Source organism: Camelina sativa, chromosome 15 (genome assembly GCF_030686135.1).
Source record: "Camelina sativa cultivar CO46 ecotype springtype chromosome 15, ASM3068613v1".
Classification (NCBI taxonomy): Eukaryota; Viridiplantae; Streptophyta; class Magnoliopsida; order Brassicales; family Brassicaceae; genus Camelina; species Camelina sativa.
The window spans coordinates 2,337,369-2,354,007 of record NC_141894.1 but is presented as its reverse complement, the minus strand read 5'-3'; the positions used below and the strand labels follow the sequence as shown (position 1 = coordinate 2,354,007).

Sequence of the window (16,639 nt, the reverse complement as noted above, 5' to 3'; positions counted from 1 at the left end):
TTAGTCACATTTACGCAATAACGTAGACGAGTCAGGTTCCTCTTTTCTCGTGTCTCCTTCCCTACAAGTCAGTGATATTATTTCGTAAGCGACTTTTATAAATATCTTACCAATTTATTTAAGACTACATTTGGGCCTGTTATGGGCCTAGTGTGGGTCCGTTTAATTTCAAGTGGACCTGAAAATAAAGAACCGAAAGTGGTTTAGCTTAACCGGATAGAGAGTTCGGTTGAAATATAATTTAGGATAAAAAAATAGACTAACCAACCAACTTATTCCTCGTCACCAATCCAATCATTGACGATTACGTGTTTTTATACAAATTATTTTTGGACTTTTGTCTCTCTTCTCTTTCTTAAGTTTTATTCTTCTCTCTCTTTGTTATTGTTGTCACATTGTGTCAGTGATTGCCCAAAAATAATTCTTAGATTTTAGAAGAGCTACTCCTAACTCTTTTAACTAACTCTCTTAACTTTAGTTTATTTAGACCATCATTACTGGCACTTCTTTTATCGATACTCTTATTAAAAAATAATAAAAAGAAGAGAGAGAAGAGGATAAAAGAGAGAAACGTTCCTTGGCAGAGTAATCTGAGAACCGATACTCTCAACAAACAAAACAGGTGTCATCTGTTTAGTGGAGCAGATTTAAAAGATAAATAAATAATAATAATTTGTAAAAAAGTTAATTTATTTTTATTTTTTGAGGAACGATTAGGGGGTTACTCGAGTAAAGATGCTGAGACTTCCAAATTCCAATCATTTGACATATCTCCCCATATCTTCCCCTTTGATTTCTTTTTAGCTAAAGTAAAAAGCATTCTATATCATATTTTTGGCAGATGCATTCTCATGAAAACAAAACCGGAGTTTCCCTTTGTTCCACGTAACAAAACATGTATTATACCATAATACCAACAAAACACTACACATTCACATACAGTAGTTAATACTGATATAATTAGAGTCTGCAAATTTTTTTGGTAACAGTGATAAATGGGACAAGCTTTTTTGGATTAGCATTTTCGAATGAAACTAAAAACGGAACATGGTTTTTATTTCCCATTTCCACAAAACTCCATGTCGAACTTGCGTTTAATTAAAAAACTTCTCTGTGATTCACACATGACACCAAAACAAAGGGTTTTGTCTTCTTTTTGTAGCATCGCAGTCACAGCCCTTAACCGCGTAGGTCCATATACAGAGCATCTGCCTATGTGGTTAAACAAGAGCTGCCCATTTAAAACACAATTTGGATATTTTTGTGGGTTTTAATTTTGAGAAAATCTAAAGAATAAAATCATGTGCTTTAAGAATCTTTCTTACTCTCTCTCTCTCTCTCTCTCTCTCTTTAAAAACACATGCCCTTAAGCCACTTCTCTCACCATCATTATACTGTTCTTCTCCTTATCTCTTGAAGCAAAAACATTTCCTTTTTGCATTCCTTGCTCTGTTTTTTCTGTTTTGCTTCTTTTAGTCTCTTTGTTTCGTTCTTGACCTTCTTCATTAGACAGTGACTTTGTATTGTCCTAAAACAACAACAACAAAAACCCAACTTTTTATAGTAACTTAAGATGTTTCAAATTGTAGGGAAGTACCGGTGGAAACAATCATATCGGTACAAAAAGCTAACTGAGCAACATGAAAAACTGACAACAACTCCACCACCAACAACAACAAGGTCAAGTAAAAGACATTACTTGGGGAAGAAGAACGAGTTTCGAGCAAAAGGGTTTAGACTAAACCGATCAAGGAAGCTGGTACTTAAGGCATTAGCTTTGCCGAGAAGGATCTTTAACATCTATATGCGTATCACAAATCAGATGAACAAAGAAGGTTTGTATCCGAATCTTGTTTTCTCTTCTTCTCATTGGGGTTTCCCTGGTCAGCTGAGTTCAAGAGGTGGGTTCCGTTAGAGAGAAGACACCAAACGTTGATAACTCAAAAAAGGTATGAAACAAAGCAATGTAAAGCCAATGATTACATGAGATCATACATACTATGTACTTCTTGTAAATTGTTATGTTTTTTTTTTTTTCAAGTTAAGGGTTAATAAGAGCAGAGTCTATGATTTGTTATGTTTCATAGTTGAGCGCAAGTGCTTGAGTGATTCTATTAATATCCTCATCACTCTTGGTGAAATACAAGTAACGTTGGTTTTTGTTGTTGTTGTTGGAGAAGAAGATTTGCTTATCATAAAAGACACTTTAACTTTTACAGAAGATTCGAACTTAACAACAGAACAGGATGTGATGATTTGTGACAACCACTTTTCCTTTTTTTATGTGCATAAAGAAAGATAAGAGACTTTGGTCAGATAATAAACAAAGGGTGAAAGAAACACTCCAACTCCAAGCATGTCAGTACAAAAACGACCAACTAACTAACTTCTCTCTCGTTGCAATTTGCAAAATGTTATAAATAAAGTAACTAACTTTTTGTAAGGAAAAATCAGCGCTTTAATTCCTCTTTTGCAATAGTGAAAAGAGGGATAAAACAAATATGTATGTAAGATTGTGAGGTGTTTTATGCTTCTAAGTGGTAAGTACTATTTGAATCACATAGGTAGAGAGAGTAACAATGATATCAACAATGTTCTCTAGGCTTTATAATTTGTTAAACTACTAAGGCCGGTTGAGTTGGGGACTAAAACAGCAATAAGTTTGGAATATTATACACAAAGCCGAATCTAATAATTACTCTCTCTGTCTCACAAAGATTGATATTTTGGAATATATTTTTGTCCCACAAAAATTAATGTTTTGCAAAATTCAAGAAGTAATCATTTAAAATATTAAAATTTTTGAATTATTATTGGTTTATATTTTCTCTCTCTACCAAAAAGTAATTATAAATTAATTAACAAATAAAAACTAAACATTTTCTTAATATGTGTGAAAGTGTCAAAACATCAATCTTCACGAGACAGACGGAATATTTTGTAATTGCGATTTGAGAGAGACAAAGAGCCAGCGAGGTTTGGAAAACACAAAGCGTGAAGGAGACCGTAGCAAGTTGGAACATGAAACCACGCCTCTGTCACTGTCTGTGATTCTTATCATACATGTCTGCTCGATTCTCTAATTTTCCATCAAAAAGAAAAAAAAACGGATTCTGGTTAATGTCTGTGAGTTACCCAGAGGTTGCAGAAGAAGACAATGAACAGAACGAGATCGATAGTGATCACAACAACATCAGCAACAAGAAGAGGAAGAAGAAAGAGGAAGAAGCTAAAGGGAATCATCATCGATTCTTCTTGATTCCTTTCGTCTCAAAAGCTAAAAGGCGAATCGTATCTAAGATCACAAGGAAACCCTCATCGCCTTCTTCTTCTTCTTCTGGGTTTTTGAAAAAAGTTTGCTTTTGTGGAATTGAAACTTCTAATACCAATACATTGGAGTGGTCATCTTCTTCCATTCCTGACCGCCCTAAAGGTGAGAACTTTACGCTCAAGATTCTCTTACAGACCAATGATTTCTTCTCCAAGGACTGTAATCCACATCTCTCTTTGTAAGTTCAGATTCCATTTACTGTATCATCAATCTGTATAGATTATTCATCAATACCCACAAGATTTGTGAGCATACAACATATTGAAATTTGATTATTTTGTTAATCAGTCTTGTACTATTTTACCTGTGGGGTCCTTGTTGTCTCACTTCAATGTTCCAGATGATCATTCTTTATGTCTCTGACTCTGATAAAGACTATTTGTAAGATCAGGACATTGATCATTAATTGAAATCTCTCAGGCGTATCACACTCAATCGAGCATTGATTGCTAATCTCGTTTCCATGAGGAGCCAAGTTTATTTTGTTTAAGTGATTGTTACCTTTGACACATCACCTCTGCTTTGAATCATTAGCTTGTCTGTTGTTTATACCCTTTTATGCAGTTGTTGTGGTTTTGCTATTGATCTTTGGTAGTTATGCTTATTAAAGTCTTGATTTTGCAAATGATAACTCTCCAATAAGCACAGAGTGATTCTCAAGAAGGATTTTGGATATTTATCTGCTATGGTTGAGATGTTTCAGAGTTGTAGGCTTGTAGCATACCTCTCTATCCTTTCTTTTTGTTTGTAAACTCAAGCCATTGAATCCACAGCACAGAAAAGCCAAACAGAGGACCACGAGATTCTTGCAGTAAGGTATGCTTCAAAACACTTTCGATTGTTCAAAGAAGAGATTGGTGATGAGAATGTCTACTCATTATAAACTGGTCTCATTGTAATCAATGGGCCAAATATAGTCAAAAGAGTATCTACAAACAATTTATAAAAATACAAAAAGAAGAAAGAAAAGTTGCAAAGCTTTTTTTGCTTTTGCTTACAAGTTTACAGTTTTTTATGTTCATCACTGTATCATTTTATTACGTTATTGCTGTGGTCTGAAACCTATGTATTTATTTCTTGGGTGGGAATTTTCCCTTTAACTTCTGAATCTCTGGTGCTGCAAGCCCGCCGAACGCCTTGGTGAGCAGCTCATCAGGAATCGGTGGGTTAGCACCAAACAGAGACGGTCCAACAACTTGAGTCCCTGGAAGCTGACTATCGAAAGCAGCGATGACGGAAGCAGGAGTGTTGTTAGGGTTCTGCTGGAAATGTAGGAGAGCTTTGGGGAAAACGAAAACGTCTCCTTTGTTGACGTATTTGGAGATGAGTTTCCCGGTAGTGGTTAAGAAACCGACGAAGAGACGGCCTTCGAGGACAAAGATGGCTTCAGAGGCTCTTGGGTGAAGATGTGGCGGGTTGATTCCGCCTGGTGCGTAGTCGATCCGAGAGATGGAGACTCCTAGAGTGTTGAGGCCAGGCACTTTCTCAACGTTGGCTCCTGTAACAGCTGAGCCCATTGTGCTGTTGGCTGTGGCTGCAGCATTGGCTAAGCCTGCGAAGTAGAAGTCCTCTGGTGTTACCTTTGTTGGGTCTTTGCAAGGGTATCCGTTGACTTTCACCCCTAATCATAAAAAAAACATGACATTGGTCTCAGTTAAATTTTACATTTTTACAAAACGTTACTGCAAGTGCAAACAGAATATAGATAGAGAGAGAGATATAATACCGTTGGCGAGATCGGCAACACAAAAATCTTGAAGCATCATTGTTTCGGCGAAGGCCGTGTGGGCGGCCACGAGCATGACGGTGACGAATAAATGGATCATGGAAGTTGCCATTGTTGTTTGATCGTTGTTTGTAAGAATGTTTATTGATGATGAGTTTGAGAAATCCTTTGACCTTGTTTCTCAATTTATATTATCCATGTAAAGAAGATTTTAACCAATGGATAAACTTATGGAGAAGAGATAAATATGGAGAAGGGCCATAAGATTGTTATTTTTAAATTTTCTGCCATAATTAGGTTTAGGTGTTGTGATCGTAGGTTAAAATTTGGTGCTTGATGAAAAAGGTTTTTGTTTGTTGAGGAGTCATTAATATAATAGCCTATAGTTTATAGGATGACACGCACCATAACAAAACACACCTTCAAACTCTAAGAATCACCAAACTCGAAATGATTGATGATTTTGGTTGTGTATTGGTTAGGTACCGTAGGACTCAAGAGGTTTGTTTGGTTAAATTGATTAGTGATAACCAAACTTTGGAAGGTACGGTTCTGTATCTACTCAAATAAAACCAATACCTTAAACCGGATAGAGGTGAACCAAGATGAAATTTCTCTATCCATGCATTTGCATGATCTTAAGATATATACAAATACACAATAAATGAAAACAACTTGGGACTAAAGATTTATTTATAAATTTTTCAGGATTAAACAAATTTTCTCATCAATAATGTCCCAAGTAAGTCCATGAGATGGTGGCTGAATACCAACTAAGCAAATTCCCAAAAACTGTATTCAATTATATAAGAAACATGCATCCAAGCACGTAGATACTGTAATCTCTTGATAATTAAATTATTAAAACTGACCAAACACAACTTCAACTGCTTCAAACATATTATTCCAATCTGTCATCTCTCTCATGTCTTCACATGTTTTTAATAACTTCACCTCTCCCTTTCTTCATTCCTCCAAACAAAAATTCCTCTAATCCTCCATCATGACTGTCAAGGTAAACATATCCTAATCCTAGTACTAGTTTTCTCAAACCCGACACCGAATGATTCCATTTTTGTTTGTTTTGGTTTTTGAGCAGAAAGTAGAAATCAAGGTGGATATAAACTGTGGGAAATGTAACAGCGCAATCATGGAAGCAGCCACAGATATAGAAGGTAATAATTAACAACAACAAAAAAGTCTTTAAGCAATATGTGCTCTTAACATATGCTTATTGAGAATGAGATTTGGATTGGTGTTGCAGGTGTGAATCATGTTTCGTTAGATGAAGGGAAAAGCATACTTACCGTGGTGGGTACGATGGATCCGGTCTGCGTTGCATCAAGGCTGAAGAAGATTAAACAGAAACCTGTAATCATCAGCGTTGGACCACCACCGAAACCTCCGGAGCCACCAAAGCCTCCAGCGCCTGAAAAACCAAAGCCTCCACCAACACCTGAACCACCAAAGCACGTATGCAACTGCAAGCCCCCTTTACCTAACTGCAACAGCTGTGATGTTGTGTCTGTTACTACATATGAAAGTGGAAGCGGCTGCAACATTCTCTAAGTCATGTTTCTTGTACCATAGCCTTTCATGTCAAGTCTGGAAACCTATATTTAGCCAAGACTAATATATCATATGTTATAATGCTTTTTTTATTTCTCAAATATGCATGATTCTCTGTTGTTTCTCCCTCCCCTGTTTTTGATTAGTCACAAGTCTAATGAGTTCCCTTCCTGCTCATAAACACCAAATTTTTGATTGATTTTCAATAAACATGACATGTGAAGCAGAAAGTGCCCGCTGTCACGGTAGATAGCTAGGCGTGTTAGTCATGTTGACCTGAAACGTGCATAAACCAACTACTGTATATCGACTATTGAGGGATATTGAGTCGTAGCACTCAGGCCCATTAAATTCATTGAGCCCATTAAACTTATGAGGATATTGGAAATAGCCTAGGCAATGGGAATTGGGAAACATTGGAGTTCTTACAGAAACAATAGGAAAAACAGGGACCTCTACGCAAAAACAAAGAAAAAGTAGAAACAGAAGCAAGTGGACGACCGCGGCGTAAGATCAACATGTGGTGATGTGCATGAGAGACCACAAGACCATGTTTTCTCGTTCTTCCACGCTGACGCACACTTGTGTTTTTTTTCTCCAACTCTCTCCTTTTTATAGGATATCATAATCTAATTTTTAGGTTTGTTCTTTTTTTTTTGTTGGAAACATATGCAATTTATTCATATCAGCATTAAGTATAATAAAGAAATTTAGATGAAGCTATTACAATTAGGATAACCTAAAAGTAAGAAGCTCCTCAAAACTAGTATTTTTGGTCATTTGTTGACATCGAAATAAATCAAAACAGTTACATCGTGTTTCAAAACTTATCAAGAGAATGTTTTAAACTGAAATGGTATAAGTTGGAGATAGATTAAATTAATCCACCATATGTGTATAGGTCATAGGTGTCGTAAACGTTACTACATAACAATCATATCGTAAATATCAATGTGGTTTTTGCTTCTCTCAAAGGGTATATTATGAGTTTCCCCAACTTCCCCATTATATCATCACCACTTGTTTCTTTGACACGTATGTTTCTGATGCACCCAAGTGGAAACTGGAAAGCAGAGTTGGGAGGAGATGATCATAATTCTTAATTCACAAGGGTTCGTTGTGCACAAGTCATGACGTCAACGTCCGTTAAAATAATTTGTTTGTAAAACTTAACCAAAATAATAATAATAATTTTGCTGAGATATAATTCTTGATATACATATTATTTTTCAAGATTATTTGTAGAAACCAAATACTAGTAGTACTTATCTCTTTAAATTTTGACTGACGTTATTATCAGCGCATAACAATAATACATCATCCAATCAAATTGCTATAACAACGAGAGATGTAAATATCAAAGGCTAGAGAGAGCCAATAAGATATCAAATCGCATGGACCCATATACTCCATGTGCTAATTATATCTGTTTTTGTCGTTGTTTGTTGCCTCACTCAATTCTTTCTTTCTTTGATTGATGATGCTGAGTGTTTTTTTAAGTGTGAACTAAGATCTACTAGCAAACCAAAAAAGATGGTCTCTGTCTTTGTCAATACAAGAGAAGAGAGAGTTGTTTGATTTTAGTTTTTTTTTTTTATTATAATTAAAAATAGAAACTCACAACCGTGAATCCAGCCATGAAACTTTTTTTGGAAAATCATTTTTCTTTTAAATAATTGCTTTTTCGATTTCTAATTTTTGGTTGTTCGTTAGCTCAGAAAAGCCCATTCTACACAAAGATCGATTCTTTATTTTTCTTGTTTATTTTATTAAATCACACTGAGCGTTTCTTTCTTCTACAAAAGTTTGTTCCTTTCTTTCTTCTTTTAACTCACTCCACTGTTAGAGATCTGTTTCTGTCTTGCTTTCACACTCTTCTTCTTCTTCTCTTCTAGTAGTAGTAAGAGAAGTGAGAGAGAAATGGAGAAGCTTTTTCTAGTAGTGTTTGTTATAGCTGGGTTAATACTAGGAACTCAAGCTAATGAATATTTAGATTTCAATGTCACTGAAGTAGATCGCATTGAGGAACTAGAGTTTGGTTTCTCTAAATATAGTTCCAATTTGAACCCTTTAATGGTTGGCCTCACTCTTATCAGAGGAGCTGATTCTGGAGCTGGTACTTGTTCTCTCTCTGCTTCTGTCACTAGATCTCTCTACATGCGCTTCTCTCTCTTTTTGTTTCTTTTTCTCTTTTCAGATATGGTAAAAATATAGAATAGGGTACAAAAAAAAAATTGGTTTCTTCATTTATTATTCACTTCAACTACATTCTTCTTTCTCTTCTTGTTTCTATATTGTCCCTTTCTCTTCTTGTTTTTTACGTTTTTTTTGTTATGTATTATTCAAGATTTACCTTGGTTTTTTCCCTGTTTTATTGCTTACACATGTGTACATATAAATTATCTTCCATGCAATTTATATGTTATATATTTATTTGGTTTACAGTAAGTTATATTCACAGTGTATGTTAGTGTTGTGATATGTCGGTAGAAAAACATGAAGAATGTTTGAATCTAGTTAGTTCTGTTTGAGCCTTTACATGTTTGTGTGTTTTGTTCACAGTTTGTTTGGATGGAACATTGCCTGGATATCACTTGCACCGTGGACATGGATCTGGAGCTAATAGCTGGCTCATTCAATTGGAGGTATAGTGATTGATTTTGTTCTAGATGAAGGCTTTAATTGTAAGTCTTTATTGTTAATGTTTAATGTTTTTTATTGAAACAGGGAGGAGGATGGTGCAACAACATCAGAACCTGTGTTTACCGGAAGAAGACTCGACGTGGATCCTCTAACTATATGGAGAAGCAGCTTCAGTTTACAGGAATCCTGAGTGATAAAGCTCAAGAAAATCCTGGTCTAGTCACAATCTTTATTTAATAATCACTCATGTCAGTAATGTAATGTAATATTGACGATTGTTATTGTCTTGTGCTTGTGTTTTGCAGACTTCTTCAACTGGAATAGAGTTAAGCTTCGTTACTGCGATGGCGCTTCTTTCAGTGGAGATGGCCAGAATCAGGTTCGAATCACTAGATTTTTTAAGTTAATAGAGATCATGATTCAAGAGATGCGCTTTGGAACAACTTGATATATTATAAGCCTTTGGAAACTCTGTAGTTTGTTAGCCATGGACAATACTTTTTTTGATCTTAGCGCTGTAGAGTTGAGCAGCTTTTGGCTTTGTGTAACATCTGTGAACTAATACATATAGAAATCTTTTTCCTTAACTTTATTCAGGCTGCACAGCTTCAGTTTAGAGGAGAGCGAATCTGGAGAGCCGCAATAGATGATTTGAAGGCAAAAGGAATGCGATACGCCAACCAGGTTTTGATGCTTAACCTTCTTTTAGTTTCTTAATATCTTCTACAGCGCAGGATCAAGATGGTAAACTGTTTATATTCTGTCAGGCACTTCTCTCTGGATGCTCTGCTGGTGGTTTAGCAGCAATTTTGCGCTGTGATGAGTTTAGGAACTTGTTCCCTGGATCAACCAAAGTCAAGTGCTTGAGTGATGCAGGCTTGTTCTTGGACACGTTAGTTTATTTCTCCCAACTCAAAGATTGTATTAAAGCTACATCATTTCCCCTTAATTTAGTTACTGCTACTGACTTCTTTGTTTCTGTAATCATAGAGCCGATGTTTCAGGAGGCCGCACCATCAGGAACTTATACAATGGTGTAGTAGAATTGCAGGTGGGATTCCTTTTTCTTCACTTAATGAACTTATACATCTTCAAGTAGTAACCCAAAAGCTTCTTAGTTAATATTTAAAGAGCACAAGAAACTTTGGAACTACTCTTGACTTATTCAGAGATTTTACCATTTACAGAGTGTGAAGAACAACTTGCCACGCATATGCACAAACCATCACGATCCAACAACGGTAATCTTCTTTTAATTCCCTCATCCTGATGCTGTTGAAAACCTGAAACAGGCCAACTCAAATTCTTGTATTTGATAACTCATCTTCTTTCTGTACAGTGTTTCTTCCCACAAAACTTGATCAGTCAGATGAAAACTCCACTTTTTATTGTCAACGCAGCATATGATACCTGGCAGGTTATCTTCTTTTCCTCTTCTGAAACCCAAAAATTTACCCTGTATAAAGCTGACAAGTCTATGTAATGGCTTTTAATCAGATTCAAAGCAGTATAGCTCCAACGTCAGCTGATCCTAGTGGATTCTGGCATGACTGCAGACTAAACCATGGCAAATGTACTCCTGCACAACTGCGTTTCTTGCAAGGTTGTACTATAGATCATTAAAACTTGTGGACTTCTCATTTGAAAGCGTTGCATCACTCATATCATTTAATCTTGTTTATTTGAGAACAGGATTCAGGGATCAAATGCTTAGAGTAGTCAAGGGTTTCTCAATGTCTAGACAGAATGGATTGTTCATCAACTCTTGCTTTGCTCACTGTCAAACTGAGAGGCAAGATACTTGGTTTGCCGATGATTCTCCTGTCATCAGGAAAAAGGTACAATTTCACTCAAATCTTTCCCACACAAACAATGTAACTTACAAGTAAAGGCTGCCTCTGGACGTCAGGCTCTTGTAAGAATCTGATATTGACTTTTGTCTATGGTATGTAGGCTGTGGCAATAGCAGTGGGAGATTGGTATTTCGATAGAGCGGAAGTAAAGTTAGTCGATTGCCCCTACCCGTGTGACAAGAGCTGCCACAACTTGGTGTTCAGATGATTGATTGATTCTGTTCTTTACTATCAGCATACATACCTTAGAAAGTTTCTTTCTTTCAAAAGGAAAGATCTTGTACCTTTGGCAGTACCAATGCCTCATTGGTATATAATTGATTTGTGTTATGGAAAACCATAATAAAAACCAAAACAAAGTTCTTAAAAGGAGCATAAATGTAATCACAGAGAAAAGGCTCTTTCTTTTGTTAATGCAAGTAGTTGATCTAAATATAAATTAGACATGTCAAGGTTGGTCCCAAAAAAATCAGCCTAACTAATAGTATATCATAACATAAAGTGTCGAACAAAAGCAGATAATGGATAAGAATACCAATAAAATAGTAAAGGGATAGAGAAAGTGAAAAGAGTAAGAATATACAGAGTGTGTTGACAACTTGACACCCTGTTTTCCTGGGGTGTGTGAGTGACAGCTATCTAGTGTTCCCCACTTTGTGTGTGTATATGTGTGAGTGGTTTTTTTTTTCCACCTATCAATTGCTTTCAAACACTAACTTCTTCAACAACTCTGGAATAATAATCTGAATTCCTGAAGTTGAACCCTGTCCATTACTTTTTTCCTTCTTCACCTGCCATCTGCATCTTCTTCCATGGCTTCTGATTCTCACACTCCAACTGCAACTACTCCTGAAAAGGTAAACCAACTCAGAAGCATCCCTCTGTTCCTGAGACTCTTGTTATACATGATTATGCTCATGTCTGTCTGTATGTATGTACATGTACCTATGCGTGTTGGTTAATAAATAAACTTCTTCATCATGCTTTGATTTTCATAAGATCTATATGTTCTCAATGAGGCAGAGTCGAATATACTTGTATGTGTTTACACACAATCTTGTTTTGCTAGAGCAATTATTAGAAGGAAAAGAAAAAGTTGAACTTTCTAAAAAGTTCTAGATTATGCTCATGGATGTTGAAAGGAACCATCTTCATCCATATTTTTCTAGAAAACTCTTCTTACGTTTCAAAGAATGATTTTAGTTACATAAATAATTTTCTATTTCAGATCAAAGGTTTGTGTTATATAGTCTTATAGAGACTTATAAGAGACTTTTACTTTTACCTGATGCAGCCATTAGAGAACAAGGTGAACGAGGAAGCTAAGTTGATGGAGAAAGAGATTGGGTCGTCGGATTCTGCGAATGTTGTGAATGATAAACCGGCATTGGATTCAAACATAGAGGTCAATAAAGAAGAGACGATTGATCAAATTCCTGCGGGTGAACCAGAGAAAGAATCTCCTGCAGTGGTGGTAGAAGTTGAAGCAGTTGTGAAAGCAGAGGAATCTACAGAGTCAGAGAAACATGCAAATGGTGAGAGGGGAGCTGAAGAAGTTGAACTTAAAGAACCAACCCTTGTGAAGGAGGGTGTTGCAGAAGTTAATGTTGATGCGGAGAAGCCAACCGTGGAGAATGTTGTTGAAGTAAACAATAAGGATGAGACGAAGATTGTTGATGTACCTGATTCAGCAGATGAAGCTGGAGGCAAACTGGTGGAGCCAGTTGATGTTCAATCTGTTAGAGATGTATCTGCAGAGACGGCAGAAGAAAAAATCAAAGATGTGGAGGCTCTTGAAGTCGAGCCAAAGCCAGAGGCTTCCGAAAAAGTTGAGACTCAGCCTGAGAAAGTAAAGGAATTAGCCCCAGATGTTGAAGTAGTAAAGGCAGAGGAAACACCTGAAACAACAGAACAAGCTAAGGTTGAGCTTGAGGGAAAGCTGGAGGATATAAATGTTGTGGCCACAGACTCTGGTATCAACTCCAAGGATGAAAGGATATCTGAATCTGATTCTGCTTTGTGTCCTGAGGAAATTGTATCAACAAATCAGGAATCAGCCACTGACCCTAAAAAGGATATTGAAGGAGACGCTTCTTCTCCTGCTGATGTCATTGAGAAGGCCGTTACAGAAGAGAAGCATGTTGTGGATGAGCCATCAAAAGATGAAAAAATGTCTGAATCTGGTGCTGCTTTGTGCCCTGAAGAAATTGTATTGGCGACAAAACAAGAATCAGACACTGTCCCTAAAAATGAGACTGAAGGAGATGCTTCTTCTCCTATTGTCGTCATTGAGAAGGCCATTACAGAAGAGAAACATGTGGTGGATGAAAACACTTCTGAAGCTGGTGCTGCTTTGTGCCCTGAGAAAGTTGTACCGTCAAACCAAGAATCAGACACAGTCCCAAAAGAAGAGATTGATGGGGGCGCTTCTTCTCCTGCTGATATCATTGAAAAGGCCATTACTGAAGAGAAGCATGCAGTTGATGAACCATCAAAGGATGCAACAGCTTCTGGTTCTGCTTTAGTCCCTGAGAAAGTTGTACCATCAAACGAAGTATCAGACACAAACTCCAAAGAGGAGACTGAAGGAGACGCTTCTGCTCCTACTGATGTCATTGAGAAGGCCATAACTGAAGAGAAGCATGTAGTAGATGAACCATCAAAGGATGAAAACCCTTCTGAATCTGGTTCTGCATTGTTCCCTGAGACAGTCGTACCCACAAACCAGGATTCAGACACAACCCCGAAAAAGGAGACAGAAGGAGACGTTTCTTATCCTGCTGATGTCATTGAGAATGCCATTACTGAAGAGAAGCATGTAGTGGAAGAACCATCAAAGGATGAACAAGAGACTGTAAGTGAAGCCAAAGATGTCGTCACTAAACTAGCTACAGAAGGTGAGAACATCAAGAAAGATACTGAATCACTTGCTGCAGTCATCAAAAGCGAAGAGACTTTGAAAGAAACTGATACAGAATCAGGAGAGAAGGAAACTGCAGCAACCAAACAAGAGGAAGTAGCAGAGGTTGTAGAAACAGCACCTGTAGTCAAAGAGAGCGATGAGCCGAAACAGCAAACAGAAGTGACAGCCAAAGAAGTTCCTGTGAAGCAAAAACATTCAAACAGCATTATATCAAAGGTGAAGCAATCTCTTGTTAAAGCAAAGAAAGCAATCATTGGAAAATCACCAAGCTCTAAGACTATCACAACTGAAGAAGCCAAAGAAGAAATCAAAGTCAAGTGATTAAAAAAAAGATTCATGAGTTGGGTTCCATTAAAAGTTTTCAGGTACTTTTTATTTAATTTGTTGGTTTTTGCTTCGTGTTGGGGTGGGGGGGGAGAAAAAAAAAAAAAGAACATTCTTTTTTCTTTGGTTTTTGTAATGGCTTTGTGTGGTTTATATAACTTATATCTATAAACATACAAAGATTTGCCTTTGTTTTATGGATGTGTGTTGAGAAATTTCTTCAAGATTATCATTCATCACGAAATTCTCAGAATCAAAAAGTTTGTATTTTTCTCTGCGGCATTTCATCAAACACCTTCTCTGCATAATGCATCTACCCACAAATTTTACCAATCAAATTGTTACCCACGAAAGACAGACCTGCCGATCCAATGCTTTTAAGTGATACGGCGGCGAGAATTGACGTCGACGGCGGTCGAACTGGCGTGAGTGAGTGAAGAAGAAGATGCTTCTTTTTTTTTGGAGGGAAAATCAAGAATCTGGTTCATATCAATTTCACGTTCCGTTACTATCGTCCAGAAGTTATAATAATAACCCCGTTTTAGCAACCCTTTAATATCTGGGCCCGTAATGGGCTCAGAGTTGTAATCACAAAACTTTAAATAATGGATACGAAACCAATGTCGGCAGAGGTTTTGTTTTTTTTGTTCTTTTTTTTTTTGTTTTGCCATGATTTTTTAAGTCAACAATATTTGAATACAAAGCGAATTTGAACGCCAAAACAAAGAAAAAAAAAGGGAACTTGAAAGTTCGAGATATTATTAAAGTCAAGGTTGCATAGAAGAATCGACCAACTCAAAAGGATAAGAACAAATGGTTTAATTTAAATCAAGACATTACTATTTACCACTTATTTCGTAACAAATCAAAAAGGGCATTACAACTTTTGATTAGGACATCATATATACAGAAACAACTTTGATTAGGACATCATATCTAATAATATTGTGTGGTGTCAATTCAGTGCCACGGTTTATGCGTTGGTGTCGGCCAGAGTATTTTAAGTTTAACTACATAAAGAAATAAAAATATATTAAACTAGTAGTGGTCATTTTTATCATCGAGTACTGCCGAGTGTCACGAAAGCAACTTTAGGAAGAAAGAACATATGCAATTTATGCTGACAGACGAAGCCAGAGTAGCATCATTCACACTAACTCACTTTAAACCATCTTTCTAATTTACAACTTTCTTGCTTTGCTCCAAAGATTATTCTTCTTGACAGCTAAGCTTTGTTGTCATCGATACAATTATATAGATTGGTCACTTGTTTTCACTAGAAAAAAAAAAAAAAGGAAGTCCAGATGAAAACAAAACAAATTCGAAGTTCAAATACAATTTTTTTTAACGCAAATATAAGCTACCTATGATCGAGCTGCATTCTAAGTAAACCATAAGAATTGTGCAATTAATTTTTGCTAATTGTATTTTGTATTGCTAGTGATATTAAAGAAGTCCAATCAAAATGTCGGTTATTGTAACGCAGACCGACCTATATGAGTTTAAATTCATACTACAAATTAATATGCAGATCTACATTGCATCTAACTATTATGTTTATATCCAGCCTTATAAATTACATTTACATAAATATATTGATACCATACAATGAATACCAACTAAGGAATGAACAAACCAAAAGAGTGTAAAGCAATTAAGCATAAAGTATTAAAGTTCATGGCCATGTTCTATGGAGTTATGGAGCATGGGTTTGACACGTGAGATGACGGCCGGGTTATGCGTTGACAGACCTGAAGGCGTGTAAGTGGACAACGTGTCATAAGCCTGTTAGTAGAAGGTGTGAGACTTTCCATACCTGTCGCCGACCTCCACGGCGGAGATTGTCCCGGCCCACATTCGTATTCCGACAACAGTAATGGTTTGAGTAAATAGTATTAAGGTTTGCATACAGAATACAGATAATGTGTTCTGCTACGTGTACCCCTTTCTGACAACTGACAAGTGAATTTTACTCAAACCTAAACCTAAACCAAATTTGAATTACCATATTTCAACAACTTTCAACTAACATTGTTTGTAGTCTTAAAAAGTTAATTATTATGTACCATTATAAAGTATGTAGTCGAACACGCTTATTAAATTGGTTATCTTTTCGTGCACGCCATCTATATACCGTTGGTCATTTTATTTGGTTCCATATAATCTTAATTTGAATGCCTGTTTTTTTCTATAAATTTACCTATTATTTGTTTTTTTTTTTTTTGGGTACAGAATTAATGAATCTGAGGAATCACACAGTAAATATCAAG

General features: G+C 36.4%; 6 protein-coding genes and 1 long non-coding RNA gene across 7 annotated transcripts; 5 read left to right on the top strand and 2 right to left on the bottom strand.

Annotated features, from left to right (window-relative positions):
* Positions 1 to 1,326: 1,326 nt before the first annotated feature.
* LOC104744752 (uncharacterized) lies at positions 1,327 to 2,161 on the top strand. Its single transcript, XM_010465850.3, has one exon. The coding sequence runs from the start codon at positions 1,574 to 1,576 to the stop codon at positions 1,913 to 1,915; it is 342 nt and encodes a 113-aa protein (XP_010464152.1). The 5' UTR covers positions 1,327 to 1,573; the 3' UTR covers positions 1,916 to 2,161.
* A 767-nt stretch (positions 2,162 to 2,928) lies between these two features.
* LOC109129218 (uncharacterized) lies at positions 2,929 to 3,784 on the top strand. Its single transcript, XM_019236958.2, has one exon. It carries the CDS (start codon positions 3,064 to 3,066, stop codon positions 3,511 to 3,513), a length of 450 nt encoding a protein of 149 aa, XP_019092503.1. The 5' UTR covers positions 2,929 to 3,063; the 3' UTR covers positions 3,514 to 3,784.
* A 401-nt stretch (positions 3,785 to 4,185) lies between these two features.
* Positions 4,186 to 5,869, bottom strand: LOC104744751 (germin-like protein subfamily 2 member 3). Its single transcript, XM_010465849.3, has 2 exons — positions 5,058 to 5,869; positions 4,186 to 4,952 (listed from the first exon to the last, which is right to left on the bottom strand). The coding sequence occupies exons 1-2, from the start codon at positions 5,167 to 5,169 to the stop codon at positions 4,402 to 4,404; spliced, it is 663 nt and encodes a 220-aa protein (XP_010464151.1). The 5' UTR covers positions 5,170 to 5,869; the 3' UTR covers positions 4,186 to 4,401.
* A 64-nt stretch (positions 5,870 to 5,933) lies between these two features.
* Positions 5,934 to 6,754, top strand: LOC104744750 (heavy metal-associated isoprenylated plant protein 43-like). Its single transcript, XM_010465848.3, has 3 exons — positions 5,934 to 6,072; positions 6,157 to 6,232; positions 6,322 to 6,754. Exons 1-3 carry the CDS (start codon positions 6,061 to 6,063, stop codon positions 6,624 to 6,626), a joined length of 393 nt encoding a protein of 130 aa, XP_010464150.1. The 5' UTR covers positions 5,934 to 6,060; the 3' UTR covers positions 6,627 to 6,754.
* A 1,238-nt stretch (positions 6,755 to 7,992) lies between these two features.
* On the top strand, positions 7,993 to 11,555 carry LOC104744749 (pectin acetylesterase 12). The gene is made up of 12 exons (XM_010465847.3): positions 7,993 to 8,742; positions 9,189 to 9,271; positions 9,354 to 9,483; positions 9,575 to 9,648; positions 9,867 to 9,953; positions 10,037 to 10,161; positions 10,260 to 10,320; positions 10,457 to 10,510; positions 10,609 to 10,686; positions 10,767 to 10,872; positions 10,962 to 11,107; positions 11,223 to 11,555. The coding sequence occupies exons 1-12, from the start codon at positions 8,547 to 8,549 to the stop codon at positions 11,328 to 11,330; spliced, it is 1,248 nt and encodes a 415-aa protein (XP_010464149.1). The 5' UTR covers positions 7,993 to 8,546; the 3' UTR covers positions 11,331 to 11,555.
* On the bottom strand, positions 11,524 to 14,860 carry LOC147926216 (uncharacterized). Its single transcript, XR_015582471.1, has 2 exons — positions 12,805 to 14,860; positions 11,524 to 12,630 (listed from the first exon to the last, which is right to left on the bottom strand). It is a non-coding gene; the product is annotated as an uncharacterized LOC147926216 (long non-coding RNA).
* Positions 11,732 to 14,566, top strand: LOC104748037 (uncharacterized). The gene is made up of 2 exons (XM_087488948.1): positions 11,732 to 11,979; positions 12,417 to 14,566. Exons 1-2 carry the CDS (start codon positions 11,935 to 11,937, stop codon positions 14,364 to 14,366), a joined length of 1,995 nt encoding a protein of 664 aa, XP_087345074.1. The 5' UTR covers positions 11,732 to 11,934; the 3' UTR covers positions 14,367 to 14,566.
* Positions 14,861 to 16,639: the final 1,779 nt, after the last annotated feature.